This window comes from Lichenostomus cassidix, chromosome 11, assembly GCF_008360975.1.
Source record: "Lichenostomus cassidix isolate B80296 chromosome 11, HeHo_3.0, whole genome shotgun sequence".
Lineage (NCBI taxonomy): Eukaryota > Metazoa > Chordata > Aves > Passeriformes > Meliphagidae > Lichenostomus > Lichenostomus cassidix.
This window is the reverse complement of record NC_139492.1, coordinates 9,009,610-9,028,357: the sequence shown is the minus strand read 5'-3', so window position 1 is coordinate 9,028,357 and position 18,748 is coordinate 9,009,610. Positions and strand designations below refer to the sequence as shown.

The window sequence follows — 18,748 nt, the reverse complement described above, 5'->3', positions numbered from 1 at the left end:
GGGGCGGGCGGCCCTTTTCTGGCCGTGCCGGGCGGCGGGGCCGCACTCCGGCCGGGCCGCGGCAGCCCCGGCGTAGCGGTGGCGGCTCCCGGCCCCGGGGTTATGCGCTGGGGCGATGTTCCTGCCGGCCGGCGCTAGGCTCCTCCCGTGCTCCGCACGGAGCTCCCTCCTCAGCCTCCTGCTGTTGCTGCTGCTGTGCCCCGGCGGCGGGAGCGCACCGCGCCGCCGGCCCGCCGGCCCGCCCGTGGTGCTGGGTAAGAGCCGGGGGACGGCGGGGCGGGCGCTGCGGGGCCGGGCTGAGCGGAGCCGAGCCCGCTGGCCCCGTTACCCACCCCTGGCGGGACGGCGCGGGGGCTCGGGGCGCTGCGGGCTCGGCACGGCCGCGGGGAGCGCACCCCGGCAGTGCCCAAGCTCCGCGGGGCTGCGGGCAGCGGGGTGCAGAGCTCCGCGGCTGTCCCGGCGCTGGCAGCTCGGCCCGGGCCGCGGCGCAAGGTCCAGGCCGGGGCAGCGCTCGGGACGCGGCGTGCCCGGAGCATTGGCTGCCTTGGCCTGGCAGCGGGCGGGGAGACAGCAGGCTCGCTTTAATATACTTCGAGCTCATTAACTAACGCCAGAGCATCGCTGCTTAAGTCTTTCCTCTGCATGAGCCCTTCGTGAAAGAGGTTGGAGTCAGATGTGGAAAGAGGTGTGATTGGGTGTTCCAGCTGTCGAGCTACAAAACTCAAAAAGAATAGGCTTATTTCATCATATAAGATGAAAAATGAGTATTTGTTACTGGCCCGTGGTTTCACCTGTTAACACAAAATAGTTTGTAGTGAATATGCAGACAATATTCATATAGTAGTTAATGAGTAATATTTTCTAGTTGTTTTTTGTATCCATTTATAAGAAGACATAAATAAATTTTAAGTATTTTAATAACTTGTCTACTGAAACTGTAATTCTTCAGCATCCCTAGACAGCAAGTGCATCTGGTGACAGTAATGTCAGTAGGCAGTCCTGTGAATACATTCAACATGCTGCATGTTCTTATTATTGATTAACCTTGATGGTCACAAGGGAAGAAAAACTAAGAAGATGGGAAAAATGGTGGGAAAAGGATAATCAGTGGCATGTTGTTCATTTCAAGCTCCATTGCTTGATAATAATTTAGACTCTGATAGTGACTTTGTTACTACTGTTACAAACTTCTGACTTAGAAGGGCAAACTCTAACACATCTTTAAAAGTGTTATCTCAGGAACAGTGTGTACAAATCTGCAGGTCTTAAAAGGTTACAGAACTGACTGACAGGCTGTGGATTTGGAAGTAGAACCTGCAAAGGGATGTCCTAAGAGGCAGGAGTTGAAACAGGAACAGAAGTTATTTGAATTCTATCTGGGGAGGCTAGGAACAATCTTTTATGCCATCTTTCCACTCTGTAGTGCTGTGATTTAACAATTGGCCTTGGCACTTGCTGCAGTGCAAGCTTCCTGTTGACAAAGATGTTTTAGTTGCTGGTCCAATATTGAACTCTATCTGGGAAGGAATCAAAGATTTAAAAGCAATTGGGAGAAAGGGTTACTGGTTGCGGAAGTGTGGATTTACTCCTGCTGGATCTACTGTAAGTATATATGTTCCCTAAGGATGGTTTTGAGAACTGTGGCTGACCTACATTTTCTTAAGAGATGTTCCAGTAAATACTGTGTGGCTGAGCACACATTCATCCAGAGTGGTTTACAACAGACTCTCTTGCTGTTACAGTAAATTTTCATCAAACACTACAGAACTTGCATCTCTTACTGTTCTAGTCAGTCTGCATTTTAAAATTTGCTGGACTTTTTGCTGTCCAGTCCTCACCCTTCTTGCGTACATGACATGTTAAGATAAGATTTTAGGAATTACTGTGATGAGGATGGTGGAAGGGCTTAGGAGAATCATTTAGGGAAGCATTCTAAGTGCTGGCTTAACACAGGTGTTTGGGGGAAGGGAGAAAAACCCACATCACCTGGATACCCAAATGCAAAGGAGGTGCAAGACTGCATTATACAGGCCTGTACAAGCCTGAGATGAATTTGGAGCTCATACCAGGGGGGAATGCAGAGCTGATTCTCCTGATTTATAAGACTAGCATCTAGACTTCTAATTCCTCATATAAGTTCAGCTTTGAAATACATTTTTATCTTAGCATAAACAGGGTCTCATGATCAAAGCACTCTTGATCTGTTTGGAAGTTAACACACTTCAGTAGAAAGGGGAATTAAGTTTGGTCTTACACTCTGTGTGGTGAGTTGGCCATCTGATCTAAAGGAATAAAGAAAGAAGAAATGCTGTTTAAAGGAATGTTGTCAACATAATGATCACTTCAGAAATGTTTTAGACCAGGGTCAGTCACAAGACCCAGTGTAGCTTACTCTCAAGCCTTTTGTGTAATGACCCCAGTTTGCAGTTGCACTCTGTGCTTACCCAAGTAACGGAGGGGGAAGTGGAGCAAAATCTTGCAAAATATGGAGTGTTGCTCATATATGGGTAACTTTGGTTCTGCTGCCTAGGTACTGACAAAACTACTGCTTCGAGGAATCTCACATCTGGAAACAGCTGAGCTGCATGACTACAACCTTGTAACTCTCGGCCGTAGTTGTGATGACAGCAGCTCTCAGATTTGGAGAGCCCACAACAGGCTCAGGTGAAAGGTGGTTCTGTGGAGCAGCTGTGCCACTCCCACAGCTCACTAGTGCTCACCCAGCTGTCCTTGTACCTGTTTGTTGCCCACTTCGTGGAGTCCTTTGTCTTGCTAAAGCATGAGAAAATAACCCGGTGAGGAAGTAGTGATTGATTTTGTAGCTGAATTACTTTAATGGAGGAGCTAGCACAAAGAATGTGGAGAGTGGCACCTCACCGTTTGGATTAGATTTTTTAACCAAGTCTTTGCATCCTCAAGGTGCCTTAGTAGCAGGAGCTGCTATGCCTGGAGCTCATTTTTGTTCATACCAAGGGAGCAAGACCCAGGACCAAATTGTCATGGGTAGTAAATGACAACAAAATACTGCAGTGCAATATTTCAGTTTTCTCTCAGATTTAAATAAAAAAGCATTGAAGTGTATTCATATAATAGTCAGACTGGAGAAGAAGAAACAGGTAAAAGTTAAAACCTTGCTTGCAAAGCTTGCTTGAAGGCCTGGTACCTGGCACAAAGCTCATTTAAATCTAAGGTGATTGTCTCAGATTACTTCCCCAAGTGTTTTGGGGGAAAACGATGATGCTGCCTTGCTTTTATGCCTTTTCTAAAATGTTTTCTATTTAGCCAGGACAATATAATCATACAGAAAAATCTCCCACTGAATGCTTCTGTTCTACTGACACTATCTACTAAAAATGTATGTTACATATATTCTGTGCAATTACTTCTGTACATCTGCTTCATATTTAGAAGCATTTTAATTTTTCACGCTTCTCTTATCAGTTTAGCAATGTTCAACAGGCTTGTCTTTAATGCTTGTGGCAAGTAGTTTATACTGTGGTTGTTCTTCCTGCTTTGTTTTCTCATATAGTCCATTGATAATCACTTCATACCATCTTATGTCTTAGAAATTTTTGGAGCTGATAACCCATCCTTATAAGATCAGTGTCAGATGCATTGAACTCTTTACCTTTTAGAGCTGACTCAACACAATTACTATATCAATGTTCTGATACCTTCTGCAAACAATTTGTTAGGTACTTGGCTAAAGTTTTCTAGAAAGACACCTAAATGAAGTTTGTTAATAATTGATTTACATGCAAAAGAGCTTTGCCTGTGAATTCCTGCTGACTGCTAATTGAGCTGTGTGTGTTTGTATGGTCAGCTGGCTAGATGTCAGGAGTGATTTAAATGTTTATGCCTCATGTGATCCAAGGTATCTGGAAGTATCATGTGAGACGTTGTTTGCTTTCTTGTTCCTAATTTTAAACACAGGCCTTTTCTGTGGCAGTCTATGGAGCCTATGAGCTACTTCAAGCATTCTTCTTAGAGAACCGTGGTCAGAGTTTAAAATTAATTTTCCAGGAAAGTGTTTCATTTTGAAGGAAGAGTAATTTATAGAACCAACAGGCAACAGTTATTTGAGGAAATAATACTGGTTAAAAAGTTACGATCGTTGATAAATGCCCAAGGGCATTTGAATTTCAGATAAAAGTAGCAAAAAAGTACCAACTGCTGGCCCTCTTTTTTTCCTGTTTTCCCACATAAAACATATCCTGGCTCTCCAGCCTGTTATTAAATAGGTACTTTTTTTTCTTTAGGATCCTCATATTTGGACGTTTGTTGAATGATCTTTTTTCTTTGTTATCTGAGCAGTCTTAAGGCAAGTCACTTCCAGGGTGCAATTTGCTTATTGTCTCTTAGTGGGAACTCTGAATCAGTCATTAAGACTTAAGGACAGTGATACGCAGGAGTATGAATGTATCCTAAAGCTAATTGCTGCAATTCACACTCTGTTACCTCTCTTAAACTCTAATGATATTTCTAAATGTGCATTTCTATAAAGTTTAATCATACAAAAACATCCCAGAGGGAGCTCTACTAGTTTTATCAGGCAGATGAAACAAAAAAATTAGCCAAGGATACTATAAATATTGGAAGTGAATTGGGCTCATCAATGTATTAGAGTGAGTTCTTTTGGGGTTAGAATCTTTATGAAAAATGAGGATGTGCTAGAACTGATAGAACATGAAGTCTTGTGGAAATACTTTTTTCTGCTGAATAAGAAATCTCAGCTTTCCAAATGTTGCAGTTCTGAAATCAGTAGAGGAATTATACAGCTGCAAATTCGGGAAGCAGGGTATTGCTGAAGATCTCTTCTTGGACATCCTGTCTTAACTAGTGCTGCAAAATACATGCAGAACTTCCTAAGCAAGTTATTTTGGGGTCAGTCTGCAGGCATTGAAAAGTAACAACTCTTTAATATTTCCAGCAAAAAGGCTTAGAAACTACAGATATTGGTAGATGAGAGGATGAGGAGAAAAATTGCATACTGTGCCCACAGGTGCTTTCTATGTATGGCCAGAAAGCAAAGGGAAAGATGTTTTACTACTGCTTTCAAATTCCACCGTAGAAAATTTGGAAAGGTGTGTCTTTAACCTACAGAATTTATCTTCAGTGTGATATTTTTTTAACCTGTTACTTATAAAAAAACACTAGGTAGTTCTCCAGCCAAAATGTAAATCATTAACATTGTTAAACTGGGTGGGTTGAGGACTGAAATCTTGCATGGTTTTTTCCATAATCTCAAAACCGAAATTTGTATTTTGTTCCCTATAGGCTCATCATGAGCCATCTTCAGTTTGCAGATTATACTTTAGAAAATGAAAAACCTCCAAGTTGTGAATGATACTGATTAGCAGTTTCACTCTTAATATGGAAATGTAAACATGACAAAACCATTTGTGTTAATCCCTGCTTTCCGAACAAACAGGCATCATACTTGTATATGAGAATTATTTTTTAACTACAGTGTGTGTCTTGGCACAGGTGGAACTTGTTCCTTATCTTTTGTTTAGAATTGAAAAAATTGCAATTTTTTATCTTGTTCCTTATCATCCCTTTAGTAAAAATCAGTCTGTCCTGTTTCTCATCTGAATTGGGCACAAGAGCACAGCTTGAAGATAAAATATCTTAACTAAATGAAACTTGCAGTTAATCTGAGATCATTCCATTAAATCCAAGTGAGACTTTAAACAGTTTCCCGCTTTCAGCACTTTTGTTGATAAATGTATCTTGATTATAATCTTAAACTTCTACAGTCATGAGTTTTCCTACTCTGAGCAGGAGTGCTTATGATTCAATGCAGTTTGGAAACTCAGCAAGTTCTCCAAACTCTAATACTCCAGATGTTTGTCTAAGTCTTTGAAAAGTATCTTTGCTGGAAGAACTTTATTTTTACCCAAGGAAGTGAGATTCCAAGGTAGAACAAAATGTCACTCTTCTTTGTTTTGCACTGAAACTGAAGACAAAATCAACCTGTTCTGTCCTTGGCGGGTCTGCTGGTGAAACTGGCTGGTCATTAAAGATTGATATAAATAGAATTACGTTCTGTTCCTTTTCCAATTAAAAGCACTGATATGGCAGAGGCAAGAGACTGGAACAAGTTGTTGCCTTAGATTTCTAAGCAATAACTAAGTAAGATTTTGTGAGGTTACAAGACTGAACTTCAGTAAACTCTTTCTAGGGTGTGATGCAACACTGTAATCTCCCTTACTATGCTTTCCAGTATATCAGAGTCCTTGAAATATGACCTAAAATAAACCATGGTCAGCTACTGGGCCTTTTAACGTTTCACTTAAGGCTACAAAAATAAAGCCACTAAAAACCTAATGAGAAAGTAAAGGTAGTTAATAAAGAAATCCTGAGGTATATCTTGTGGTAGGATATAACCTTCAGTGGTTGGAGGTTGTAAGAGTGTGGTTGGCTGAAGTTCTGGACTTTTTCAGTTCTGCAATAAGTGTTTCTGGTTTTTCACTTAAATTAGGCATTCCACTGAAAGATTTTCTCTCTTTCCTTATTGCTAAGTATCAGTGTATTATAGAACTTGAACTCTTTCAATTAAATAGTTTCTGGGGAAGGTGGAGAACAAATATATGGGTGGACCTGCATTAATAAACTTCAAAACTAAACATTAAGTAAATAGGATACAACACACCCTAAAAAGGGGGCTTTGTGGAGCTGAAAGGAATGGAGGGAACCCTTAGGAAGTGCCTAACTTCTAAATTTTTCTAATACTGAAAAGCTTTTCAGTTACTGAAATGTTTTTTGCCTTTCTGGTTCTTGAGGAAAAAATGACTAAGCATAACAGAATGTAGAAGCTTCTGTGAAAACTTGCTGCTGAAGATTATAAAAGTGTTTGGTTAAGCTTAATTCTAGTTTGGAAAAATATTCCTGGTTCCATCTAGGGTTTAAAAAATTCCTTAGTTAAAGGAATACTGGGATTTAGCATATACCTTAAGAAGGTGCAAATACCCAAGACCCTTTCCTCCAAGTATTACTATGTGTGTTGCTATACAGTCTGTTCTTTGAAGTTATAACATGTTGATCCAGAATAATTCTACATGATGTTTCTCAGATAATGGTTTTTGAAAATATATAAATATTTTCAATGGAAAATGTACGTGTAGTACCTTGTTATGTAGAATTTTTTAATCCAGTTACAAAACCTAGTGGTGTCTCTGGATGCAGTGATAATGCATATATTGGCTACAGTATTGAGATGAGTATACTACAATATAAAATGTTATATGCTTTAATTAACTCTCCTTTTTATATCTCTCTCTCTCCTTTTTATGTTTTTCAGTTCCAGGAGACTTAGGTAATCAGCTGGAAGCAAAGTTGGATAAGCCATCAGTGGTGCACTATCTCTGCTCTAAGAAGACAGACAGTTATTTTACACTATGGCTGAATCTAGAATTGCTTCTGCCTGTCATCATTGACTGCTGGATTGATAATATCAGGTAAGATCAGAAACATTGCTCTTTGCAGTTACATCCTTTGCTTAGGCTGACATGCAGAATGGCTGCCTTGAAATTCCTTTTCTGGTTCAAGACCAGTGTGAGAAATGACTTGGAATTCTGCTGGGTAGACTGACAGGATGGGTCTGAAGATGTGGCTCTGTTCCATCTGAGGTTGCTGTTATTGCTAATGAGCAGCAGAGACTCTTTTAATTTCTTCTACTTTCTCTTCTACCAGTTACTCAATGTAGGTTTGAGCACTTTTTAGACACCTCTATGGCCTTATCTGAAGAAGGATGTTTTCTGCTCCATATGGAGCCAGGCTTTTAGTGATGCCAAGCTATAGGACAAGAGGAAATGGGCAGAAACTGATGCACAGGAAGTTCCACCTGAAATATTTTGATTTTAAAAATTGCCTGATTTAAAGCTTTCACGCTATTTCATAATTCAATCTGCTTTATTAATGTTCCTGTAAAAATAATACAAATATCTCTATGAAAACAAGAAATAATTAGCTGGTGCATTTAAAACTATTGTATTGGCATGTTGCTCTTTTATGGATGTACTGAGCTGTTGTAAAGCTGTCTGCTTTGTCTTGCTCTATGCCTTATGGATTAGAGATTTTTATTGAGAGAAGATATGTGCATCAGTTTAGACTCTTAGACTCCATCTAGGGCTAAAAACATGCATTCATAAATGGCAATTGTACTGATATGATATTAAAAACAAACCAACCCTCAACTGTAATAATAGTGATGATTTAAAGAAATAAACATCCGAGTCAATGCTCCAGGTGCTTCACATCCTAAGTTGATTTGAAAAGTTTTTACAAAGCACTCAATACCTCAACATGTTTCCTTAGCTGCCAATCATTATTAATCAAGAAAAAGTATTCCCTTATGCTGGTATGGGTGTTTCTAGTTAAACAGAAATTAATTATTTTTAGATAACGTAGTATTTTTGATGTCTGATTTTATAGGTATTTTATATCCTACTGCAACATTCTTATGCTCTTTAAAAGTTTTCTCCATTATGTGGCTTGATGCAAAGTCAAATGGTACAGAACTATATGAAGTGGCTTTTGTTTTAAAGATGAAGTTCAGCCACAGTTCCATATACTCCGTTTTATAGAGATGAAAATCTTAGATTCTGCACATAAAGCATTGAAGTAATTGTTTGCATTGTATAACCTCTTAGCCATGAGAGTACTCTGATCGTGTCTGCTTGAGTTGGGGTTTTTCCTCCTTCTGAGTAACAGCACTTAAAAGTTCTTGTACTGCACTCAGAACATAAGACCCAATGTAGATGAGGGTTGTCATGTGGCAATATAACATGTTTCATGGTTTTTTTCTTTGTTTGTCTTCCCCTCCTCCCCAGGCTGGTATATAATAGAACAAGTAAGGTTACAGAACCACCAGATGGAGTGGATATCAGAGTCCCAGGATTTGGGCAGACATTTTCCTTGGAATTTCTTGACCCAAGTAAAAGGAGTGTTGGTATGTACAAGCTGTGTCTGAAGTGCTTTGTAACTTGGAGGGTTTTTCTAGTTTGTGTTTATGCAACAAGCTACTGAAATGTGATTTCAAATTATACTTCCATGAGTTCACTTTGCTTTTAAGAGTTTTCATTGCATTGTATTGTTTTGTTTGTTGCATGGCCTGATAGACTGAGACAAGAAGATTCCATGTTATTTAGTGTTGTACCAAATTTAAGCTTGCTGGATGAAATTTGAGTAGGCATATTGAGGACAGACACTTTCTGAAAATGAGGTGGGTTGAGTAGAAAATTCTGTGACTGAAGCTTCACAAGCAAAACTGAAATAAAAGCACTTCAGCTTGGTTCTGAATAGGATGTTCTTTGCCCTTAGGAATGGGTTAATGGGGTTGGGAGATACAGTACCACTATCTGTAGCTCCTTGTATTTTGCTGGTGTTTGCAGGGTTTGGGTTTTTTTTTTTTTTTTGGTGTTTTTCTAGAAGTCATGTTTCCAAAAACACTAAGTTTGATAAGCTTTTGCGAGTCGTTGTTAGCGGTGACTGCAGACTGGAGGAGTTGAATAGTCAGTAATGCACTGAGCTTCACAAGCTGCATAACATGGATCTGTTCTTTAAGGGCAGTGATGTGCTTAATGATCTGCACTAGATCACTCTTAAAATTAGAACAGGGCTGTGATTAAATTCTCCACTTGAGGGACTGTGATAAACATTCAAGACTGAGTGATGTTCTGCTTAAAACTTAAATAGGACTCTGATGTTCAGGAGACTGTTGTGACACTGTCACTGGATGCATTTAGTCGTGGTAATACTTAAATCCTATGTGTCAAACCTCGTAGTGTGTAACATCTTTCAATATACAGTCTGCAGCTGTGTTCTTTCTTTGCTGTTAAAGCTTTATGTTCAGTTAAGACTAAGACTTTAAGTCTTAGTCCACTATCCTATAGATGGAAAAATAGTTTTGAGGTAGTTTCCAGAGTGCTGCCCTGAGATACATGATAAACATTTGTTTCCAAGAATAAATGTTGGTGAGGTCCAGGCCAACCTTTATACCCTACCTGAAGTTAATTTGCAATCAGCAAAAGCTGTGACTCTAACGAAAACACCTCAGAAATTATTATGTTGCAGCAAGAGTAAACTTTCCTCTGCTGCATAAAATTTATCCACTTTGTGTATACTACACTTGGCTGCCAAAATGTTTGAGAAATCAGCCAACTAGTAAGAAGTTTTAATAGTGATATTCTCTCAATTTTGGGGGATAGTGAGCATAACTCATTTTATTTAGTATGCATGCAGCTTTCTAGATTGTTAAAGTAAAACTGCAGGTTTAATGTCTGTATATATGGTGTCAGAGATAATGCCTCTGGAAATTTGTTTTGCAGCAGTGTCTGACAGCTGTTTCTAACACTAATCTTGTTACTGTGCTGTTTCTCTCTTATCTGATGTTTACAGGAAGTTACTTTTATATGTTGGTGCAGAGCTTAGTGGATTGGGGCTACAAACGTGACGAAGATGTAAGAGGAGCACCTTATGACTGGAGAAAGGCACCAAGTAAGTAATATACTGTTACTTAAACAAAATTTTGACTCTCCTAGCCAGCAAATAACGTACTGAGTCTCTTCTCTCGTCCTGTACAATTATACCTAAAAGCTTACTTTTAACTAGGTCATGGGGCTTGGGTACTCCAGGATGCAGATGCAAGCTCAGTTTTGTGGTGTCTTTTTTTTTTTTTTTTTTCTTCTTTAAACAACTTGATACTTAAAACTTGCTTAAAAACAGAACAAAACAGAAAAACCCTATTTTATCAAAGCACGCACATACAAAACCCTCACCCCTCCCATTTAAATTGGAATTTCTAAGCTCTGAATTATTAATTCCCCAGGCAGTTCAACACAATTATTTGAAAGCTTATTTTTTTTAAAGCTTAGCATTCACAATTAATAATTATAACTGTGTATTATGTATGTTTTAGATGAGAATGAAGACTATTTTGTGGCACTTCGCAAGATGATAGAGTTACTGTATGAGCAATATGGAAGTCCTGTTGTCCTAATTGCCCACAGTATGGGTAATATGTACACCCTGTACTTCCTGAACCGACAGACCCAGGATTGGAAAGACAAGTACATCAAGGATTATGTGTCATTAGGTGCTCCCTGGGGAGGAGTGGCTAAAACTCTCCGTGTGCTGGCTTCAGGTAGGTAATTTGAGGGTTTGTGCTGTATTTTGGGTGTAGTGCACAATACCAAGGAGACTCTTGACTGTAAGAGACTGCAGGATGAAACTTTAAGGTACCATGAAGATAAAAATATTTTTTGTAAGTGATGACAACTTGATGTTTCAAGCCTTGCAACCCAACTGTTATTTTTCATCATTGTGGGGGTGGACTGAGTTTTTTCACATCCTGTAACCAGGAGCTTTCCCCTTCTTGACCTCTCCTGACCTCTTCTCAGCAGATTGTTGTGTCATCTACTGTTTGGCCTGATGCCTTCTATTTCTGTCCTTTCTGCCACCAGTCTGATTGCTCTCTGTTCAGTTTTGCAAAGCCACCAAGGACTGCAGAGCATTCAGCAGTTTCCTTTGATTAAAGATCACACAACTGCTTGAGGTTAGCTTTAAAGGAAGTTTGTAGACATGGTGGGGCACCAGTGTGCACAGTGTAAATGTCAGGTGAAAGTTACAACTCTGCAGGTTAGGAAAGCGAATCTTTGACATCTTGGGTGTAGCATACTGAATATGCTAGAGACTACAAACCAAAAAAAATTGAATAGAGCAGCATAAAGTACTTCACTAAGTAACTGAAAATGACTGATGGAAAATGTTCACTTACCCCATCACGTGATACCGTAATTACATCGTGTGCTTTGGCACTTAGTGCATGATGTTTCTGGCTTGGTTTTGTGGCTTGTTTTTCTGACTTGCTAGCTTTCGATATCTACTATCTTCTTCCTAATCAAAGCTGACATAAAAAATTGGACTTCATCAAAATGCAAAACACACAGCAAGAGCTAGCCATGCATGGACAGAGCAAAGAATACTTTGCTTAGCAAAGGCATTTGATTCTGAATAGTAGTGCACTACTCCATTACTAATTAGAAAACTTGACTCAATACAAACATTCAATCTACACAGTGTTAAAGCTGTTGAAATGGCACTGTAAAAATTGATTTCCCTTTTCTCACAGGCTTTGTCTGACATATTTGCATGCTACAGAAATGGCAAGAAGTGAACAATGTCAATATCACTTTCATAAAATTCCACTATCCTATATTTCTGTCAGATTAAACTTTTGTGCTTCATACCTTGTCTACCCTTTATAGTGCATCTCAAGCAAAGTGACTAGTTCTATGAATGCATAATGAATAATTAAATTTCTACTGATATGTAGTCAGTCATATTTTAATCTGTGTATCTGTTGTACTAAACTTCATGTTTTTGAGCAGAAATTTAAGAATAATGTAGGAAAGTTAAAAGAGCAAACATTATATCGGAGTATACAGTTTTAGGCTGTTTCTGTCTCAGGTAGCTGTAGTAAAGCACCTCCATCGGCACTTTGATTGCATTCGTTTATTTAAGAGTTTCTAAAATCATCAGGGTTAGTATACAGCAGAATTGTTGCTTTAAAGAAAAATACTGCATTTCTGCAGGAAAGACAAGGCAGTCTATTAATACATTCTTTCTGCTCCCATTCCTGTTTATAATATGTAATGCCTAGGAGCCTCATGTCAAATCCACGTTGTGTTTTCAAAGTGGGAAACAGTCCATGGGTGGAAGAGTTCTGTGATACTTTCAGCTACTTACACACATGCTTTGCTGGATCCTGCTACAGTGAGCAAAGACACAAAGCTCACAGTGGTGCTTTGTTTCTGTTTTTGAAATGTTGAAAGGTTGAAATGTTGTCAGTATCTTCCTAAGACCTAATGTTTTGTGAGTGAGTGTTGTGTGTACTGACTTAAATGTGCTGTTGGCCCTCCAGTACTTCTTCACTTAAGAAAAACGTAAAGGATTTGATAAGCACTTTGTATGAGTTTTGTAAGAGAAGGCTGGAATAGTCAGGTTCTGTGTTTGATTATTCTACTGGAAATAAATGTTGTACACATTCCTTTCATTGTTCTGGTCAGAACTTGGGCTTTCTTTGCTGAAAACTGCCTGGCAGTATTCAGTAGCTTAGTGGTGAGAGTGCATAGTGAAGTGCTTGCACCACACAGCATCATGAAACCCATTTTTCTGGATCTTTGTGATTCTTGCTGTGCTCTTTTGAGTTTTCTTTACCTGTTTCAGACTAGCAATGTCTCCATGTAGTCCTCCTAAAGCTGGCATTACTGTGCTATGTGTCTCCTTGCTGAAGCAATAGTGCCACCCCATGGAACTGAAATAGCACCAGAGCATCTTTTTCAGGAATAGTGGTTTTGGTTGTGACATTTCAGTTTTTATGGCATGGTTGACCTGGACCCACTACATGCTGTAACAACCTGGGTCTAATAATGGAAAATAAAATTCAAAGTTCAGCTGGCAAAAGAATTGAGGTGTGACAGCCACTGTGATAATGAAAACAAACAGGGGATATAAACTCATGTCTGTCTCAGGATTTTGTTGGTGTGGTTTTTTTTTTAAAGTAATCACTATATCAGCCATTTATTATGCAGCTTTTAATTTTGTGAAGATGCAAGAACAATTGTTAAAATATGGAGAAAGATGCATATAAATTATTTCTTAGTCATGTCAGTTTAGGCCATTTTTGTCAGTCATCCATCAACTCATATTTAAATTTTGGAAGTTATTAAAAGTCAGTTTACAGAAGTTAATTAACAAGACAATCATAAATGAGGGAAAACTTATCAGATTGTCACTGTAAGCCAGGGAGCAAACTTATTATTCATGTTATCACCACGAGCGCTAGTGATTGCTGCTGATCAAGACTGATGCTTTGCTTTATGTACAATGAAATTCCACTTTTTTCCTAAGGTGACAACAACAGAATCCCTGTCATCAGTTCACTCAAGATCAGAGACCAGCAGAGAACAGCAGTTTCCACGAACTGGATGCTGCCCTACAACTACACGTGGCCTCCAGACAAGGTGTTTGTGAGCACCCCTACCGCCAACTACACGCTGCGGGACTACCGGCGCTTCTACAGGGACATTAACTTTGAGGACGGCTGGCTGATGCGGCAGGACACCGAGCACCTGGTGTACCGCATGACGCCGCCGGGCGTGCGCATCCACTGTCTGTATGGCACCGGCGTGGAAACCCCCGACTCCTTCCATTATGAGAGCTTTCCTGACAAAGAACCCAAGATTTTCTACAGTGATGGCGATGGTACAGTGAACTTGCAGAGTGCCTTGCAATGTAAAAAGTGGATGGACGTGCAAAAGCAGGAAGTGGTGATGTTTGAGCTTTCAGGAAATGAGCATATTGAAATGCTGTCCAATGATACTACTATCTCCTATGTGAAAAAGCTGCTCTTTGATTTGTGATAACCTTGTGTTGATAGTTACTTTCCTCACCTGTGATGCCTTCCCTTAAATATGGGGAAATGCCTTTTAATCCCTTGATATTTAGATATTTGAATTATTTATTTTGCTTTTTTTAAAAGGTTGTGTTCAAGTTGCTTGGTGTCCTAAATGATCATTTGTCTCTGATTTGTGTTTATGATGCTTCATGGTATTTTCACATTCTGCAAATTTTGTCAAATATGCGTTTTGGTGCCTCTGGTGTTGTGTCCAATGGTCATACAGACTTTTATTTGGAGATTGTGCAGCCCCTTGCACACACTACATGGAGTCATAAATCCCCAAGTTCCTTTGTGTGGTCTTTGCAGGTTTGGAGTGGGAAGGCAAGGAAGGATGGCAATTTTGGATGCCCAAAGGGATGATATTAACAATTTGGGAAACACAGTAAGCTTTTTAAAGGGTCTTGCATATTCTGATCCACAGTACCCAGTGGATGAGTTTGTCAATGTGCATATCTACTAGGTAAGATAGGGAAGAGGTTTGGCCTGGAACTGTGTGACCATTGTTGTAATCCAGACTTTTTTTATTACAGCCTGGGGGGAAAAAAGATAGATGTGTGAGTTACTTGAAGCTTCTTTATTAGGTACCCTACTGGGTTATTTTAGAAGAGCTTGTTTGCTCATCAACTTCTCGAATCCCTGAGTGCATACAGTCTGGAGTCTGAGGAATTGTCACCCTGTGCTTTATCAATGAGGGAATGAAGCTAAACTGTGGCTGGTGCTAGTAATAACTGTAGCAGTGTGGAGTAGCACATGAATCAAAGCTAATTGAATACTGGCACACAATCTATACAGTGTGAAATTGCATTTCTGGGTGAAAAATAGCCTCCTGTAGTGGAAATTATAATGGATGGTGGGCAATATTTGAAAAAGAAAAGTGATCTTCTGGAATGGGGTGGGGAATGGAAACCAGCATAATGTTGCATGGAGTATAAACCTTGTTCTCAGTCAAATACTTTGACTATGGTCCAGTTACCAACTAAGCAGGGATTAGATCAACATTGCATTCCACTGAAAAGAAATTTTTTGTTTTAAGACTAAAAGTAATTTCCCATAGATTGCAAGTTTCATTTTTGCTGTTTCAAGAAGTTGGGATATGTGGTTCCTTAAATATTTCTATGAATTGCTGAACATGCAATTCTGTTAATTTCCTACAGTGTTGTTTTACTCAATGTTAAAATAGAATAATTTCAACTCTGACCTTCACAGCAGTGCTGGCCTAAAGGCCATCATATTTACCACCTTGATTACAGAAGTCCTGTTGGAGAAATAGTTTTACTCAAAAATCCTTTATTGCTTGCTTCAAAACCAGTCAGCCTGTTAGACTGCACTTAGTTTTCTGAAAACACAGTTTTGAATGCTTTCAAAATGCTAGGTTCTCCAAGAAAAATGTTTTAAGAGTTTGGAAAGTCATCAAACTATTAAGGATTCATTACTTAAGAAACAGAATTTGTCTAAACTGTAAAGTTTTAATTATTTTGGTAGCATGCCTAAAATGTTTGCTGCCATTGGACATATCAATAAGACGTGTTGAACTGATAGCTTGAATTCTTGCTGTTGTAGAATGGAACAGGAGGTAGTTTTAGGCTTTAATTCAGAAATCTCTTGTTAATCCAAAACAACTTGAACGAGGGTCCTCATCTCGAGCTAAACATCTCCCTAGGTTTTAACTTCCTTATGTAGCTTTATTTCCCCCTCTGCATTTTTTCCTGTTATGTTGAGGCAGTGTAGACATTTTCCTCATTTTCAAATGGAACACTAATCTTGTCCTAGCTTGCCCAGGACCCTACAGTTCAGCAGCAATATTGCCTAGAGTTTTCCAGAGTAACTACTGAGTTGCCCACAGCCTTTGTAATGTGTAGTTGTTAAAAAAAAACAACCAAAAAACCACAACCAACCTAAACAATCAGTTCCCCCAAGACAAAGAAACCTACAACAAGGGGGAAAAACCCTAAAAACACCACCAAAAATTGCCCTTTAGCCAAGTGATCTATTTTATTCAGGGCTTGTCAGCTGGATAAGCTTCAGGCTTGTGTTCCAAGACTGCTCAAAGATGATAAAGCTCTTCCTTGGTCTGACTCAATTTTTGAATAAATTGGTATTTGAATAAATTACAGAAAACAGCTAATCAAAATCTGTATTTCTTGCTGAAGGAGAATGCCTGTTAGTAAGCACTGGATTGAGTGGAGCTGGAGGCTGTATTGCAGGATATCAACACAGACATCAAGGGCTGAAAAAAGGAGAAAACAATGTAGGCAAACAATTAACCTGATCTGGAGAATGTTTCTAAGCTTCATTTGTATCCTTACCCATTAATCAGTAGCATTTTCAGTCTCATAGCAAGAATTTAGCTGCAGGGGTTTTTGTGATTTTGAAGTTCCTAAATACATGATTTAAAAAGTGCTTGTTCTTTTCCTCTTCTTTTCTTTTAGTACTTTTTATGACCCAAAAGAAGAAAAAAAGCACAACTTTTATTCTTTCTTAATTTTGGCAACCTACTACTGTGTTTCTGAGATTAGTTGACTGTATCTTTTAGCCTAAGATTTACAAATCAATAGTCGACAAGCCCTAGACTGTCTCCTTAAACTTGTGTTAGTTAATGTGGTAAAACAAAGCTGAAGGTTTTTCAAGGCTTTTGTTTGTTATGTTGTCACTATAAAGCCTTGTTCTGAAGACATGTGTGTACCTGAGTCCTGTGTGAGAGCAAGCACAGTGCTCCTGATTGTTCTTTGATTGGATGTGGTGGATCTGCAGGCCATAGTTTTATGTCCAAAAAGTGTGGGTTTGTGTTTGGTTTGTATTTTTTATTTTTTTCCCTACCAGATGATCATCAGCCCTTTCATTTGCAGTTTCTTGCATGTTAGGGTGCAGTTCTCATTGAAAAGTGAATGCATTATTCCAGTTGCTGAAATGGAACCCCTGCACTCTTTATGTGAGGAATGGCTGCTCACTGCAGCTTGATCCTCTGCAAGGACAGTACTGTGCATTAGTGTTACAGACCTGCTGGAGCCATGTGCATTGAGCTTTCTAGATTCTTGTGGGGAGAGAGGTCTGAAAAAGAAATCTTTAAGGAGAATGTGGCACTTCTATAAGAGGGCTAACTCAGGTGCTTTGCCATGCTGCACAGCTAAAATGTTTGAATTCACTGATGTATCTTCGTTATACCTAATGCATTAATTATGTGTCTCCATAATTTTTACTTAGTTTTTTGTTCCAGGATATTTTTAGAAACCAAAACTAGTCTTGAGGACCAAATGTGTTTCTTATTTTTGACAACATGTATAGAAAATGCTGAAGAAGCTTTCTGCTGTCGTTGTAGTACTTCTGAAGCGGTTCAGAGTCACTATGTGATTCTGTATAAAAACAGAAAGCTTCAATAACTAGCAATAATTGCAAAGGATTTGCAGACCAAAGGAAGGAATGTTTGGTATTAAGGTAGTTCTTGGAGCACAGTGTGTTCAAGGCCCTCTTAAATTCAGGGAATGTTTGGCAATGACTTTGCTGCTCTACACTAACCAGTATTTTGTACAGAACATATTCTGAGACCTGGCATTTTATATGTTCTTGTGTATGAATGTGTTCAACAGATTTTGAATATTTTATTGTCAAATTTGATAATATAATAAAGTTGATCTAATACAGACTGTCTCCTGTTGTGAGTAATGTGCTGTCTCTGTTCTCAGACGGAGTGAAAACTTGGTGCTGTTTTTCTTCCCTAAAGATGCTTGGTGTCTCCCACAGTAATTACTTCTTGGTTGGTTAATCGTCCAAATACTCTTTCTTGTGGTACATGTGGAGTTGGAGTTCCCTGTTAATTGTTCTTGAATGTATGGAGGTGTGGGACTGAGACTACTCAATTTCTCTTTTCTTGCATCTTACTTGCTCACCTGGTGTTTTAAAAAAGTTCTCAGGATGCCTTATATTCTGCTCAGGTAATTATTTTGAAATTAGTTCCTCAATCCTGAAGTGTTTTAAACACCTGCAATTGCCTTTATACTTTTACCACAATCCCTTGCATGGTGACAATACAGTTTTATAGTTGTAAAAAACAGTCTTTTTTTTTTTTCAATTAGAAATAGTGCATTGTGGCTATGAAGAAACTTTTTAATGCTAGGCAGTGATTCTGTTAGCAGCTGGGGTTTTTTGTATATGATAAAGGCTGTAATACAAGTTGAGTGTTAGTGACTGCTGTTCCTCTCTGTGTGCCCTAGATGCCAACTCTTTGGATATCATGTCCCAGTACAGGTCTTGTTCACACCTTCCTCAAGGTTCACTGACCCCACATGA

General features: G+C 39.1%; 1 protein-coding gene across 1 annotated transcript; it reads left to right on the top strand.

The window, feature by feature from the left end:
* Positions 1-18: 18 nt before the first annotated feature.
* Positions 19-18,105, top strand: PLA2G15 (phospholipase A2 group XV). Its single transcript, XM_085071820.1, has 6 exons — positions 19-254; positions 7,304-7,460; positions 8,835-8,953; positions 10,402-10,500; positions 10,922-11,146; positions 13,915-18,105. The coding sequence occupies exons 1-6, from the start codon at positions 116-118 to the stop codon at positions 14,424-14,426; spliced, it is 1,251 nt and encodes a 416-aa protein (XP_084927946.1). The 5' UTR covers positions 19-115; the 3' UTR covers positions 14,427-18,105.
* The last annotated feature ends 643 nt before the right edge of the window (positions 18,106-18,748 follow it).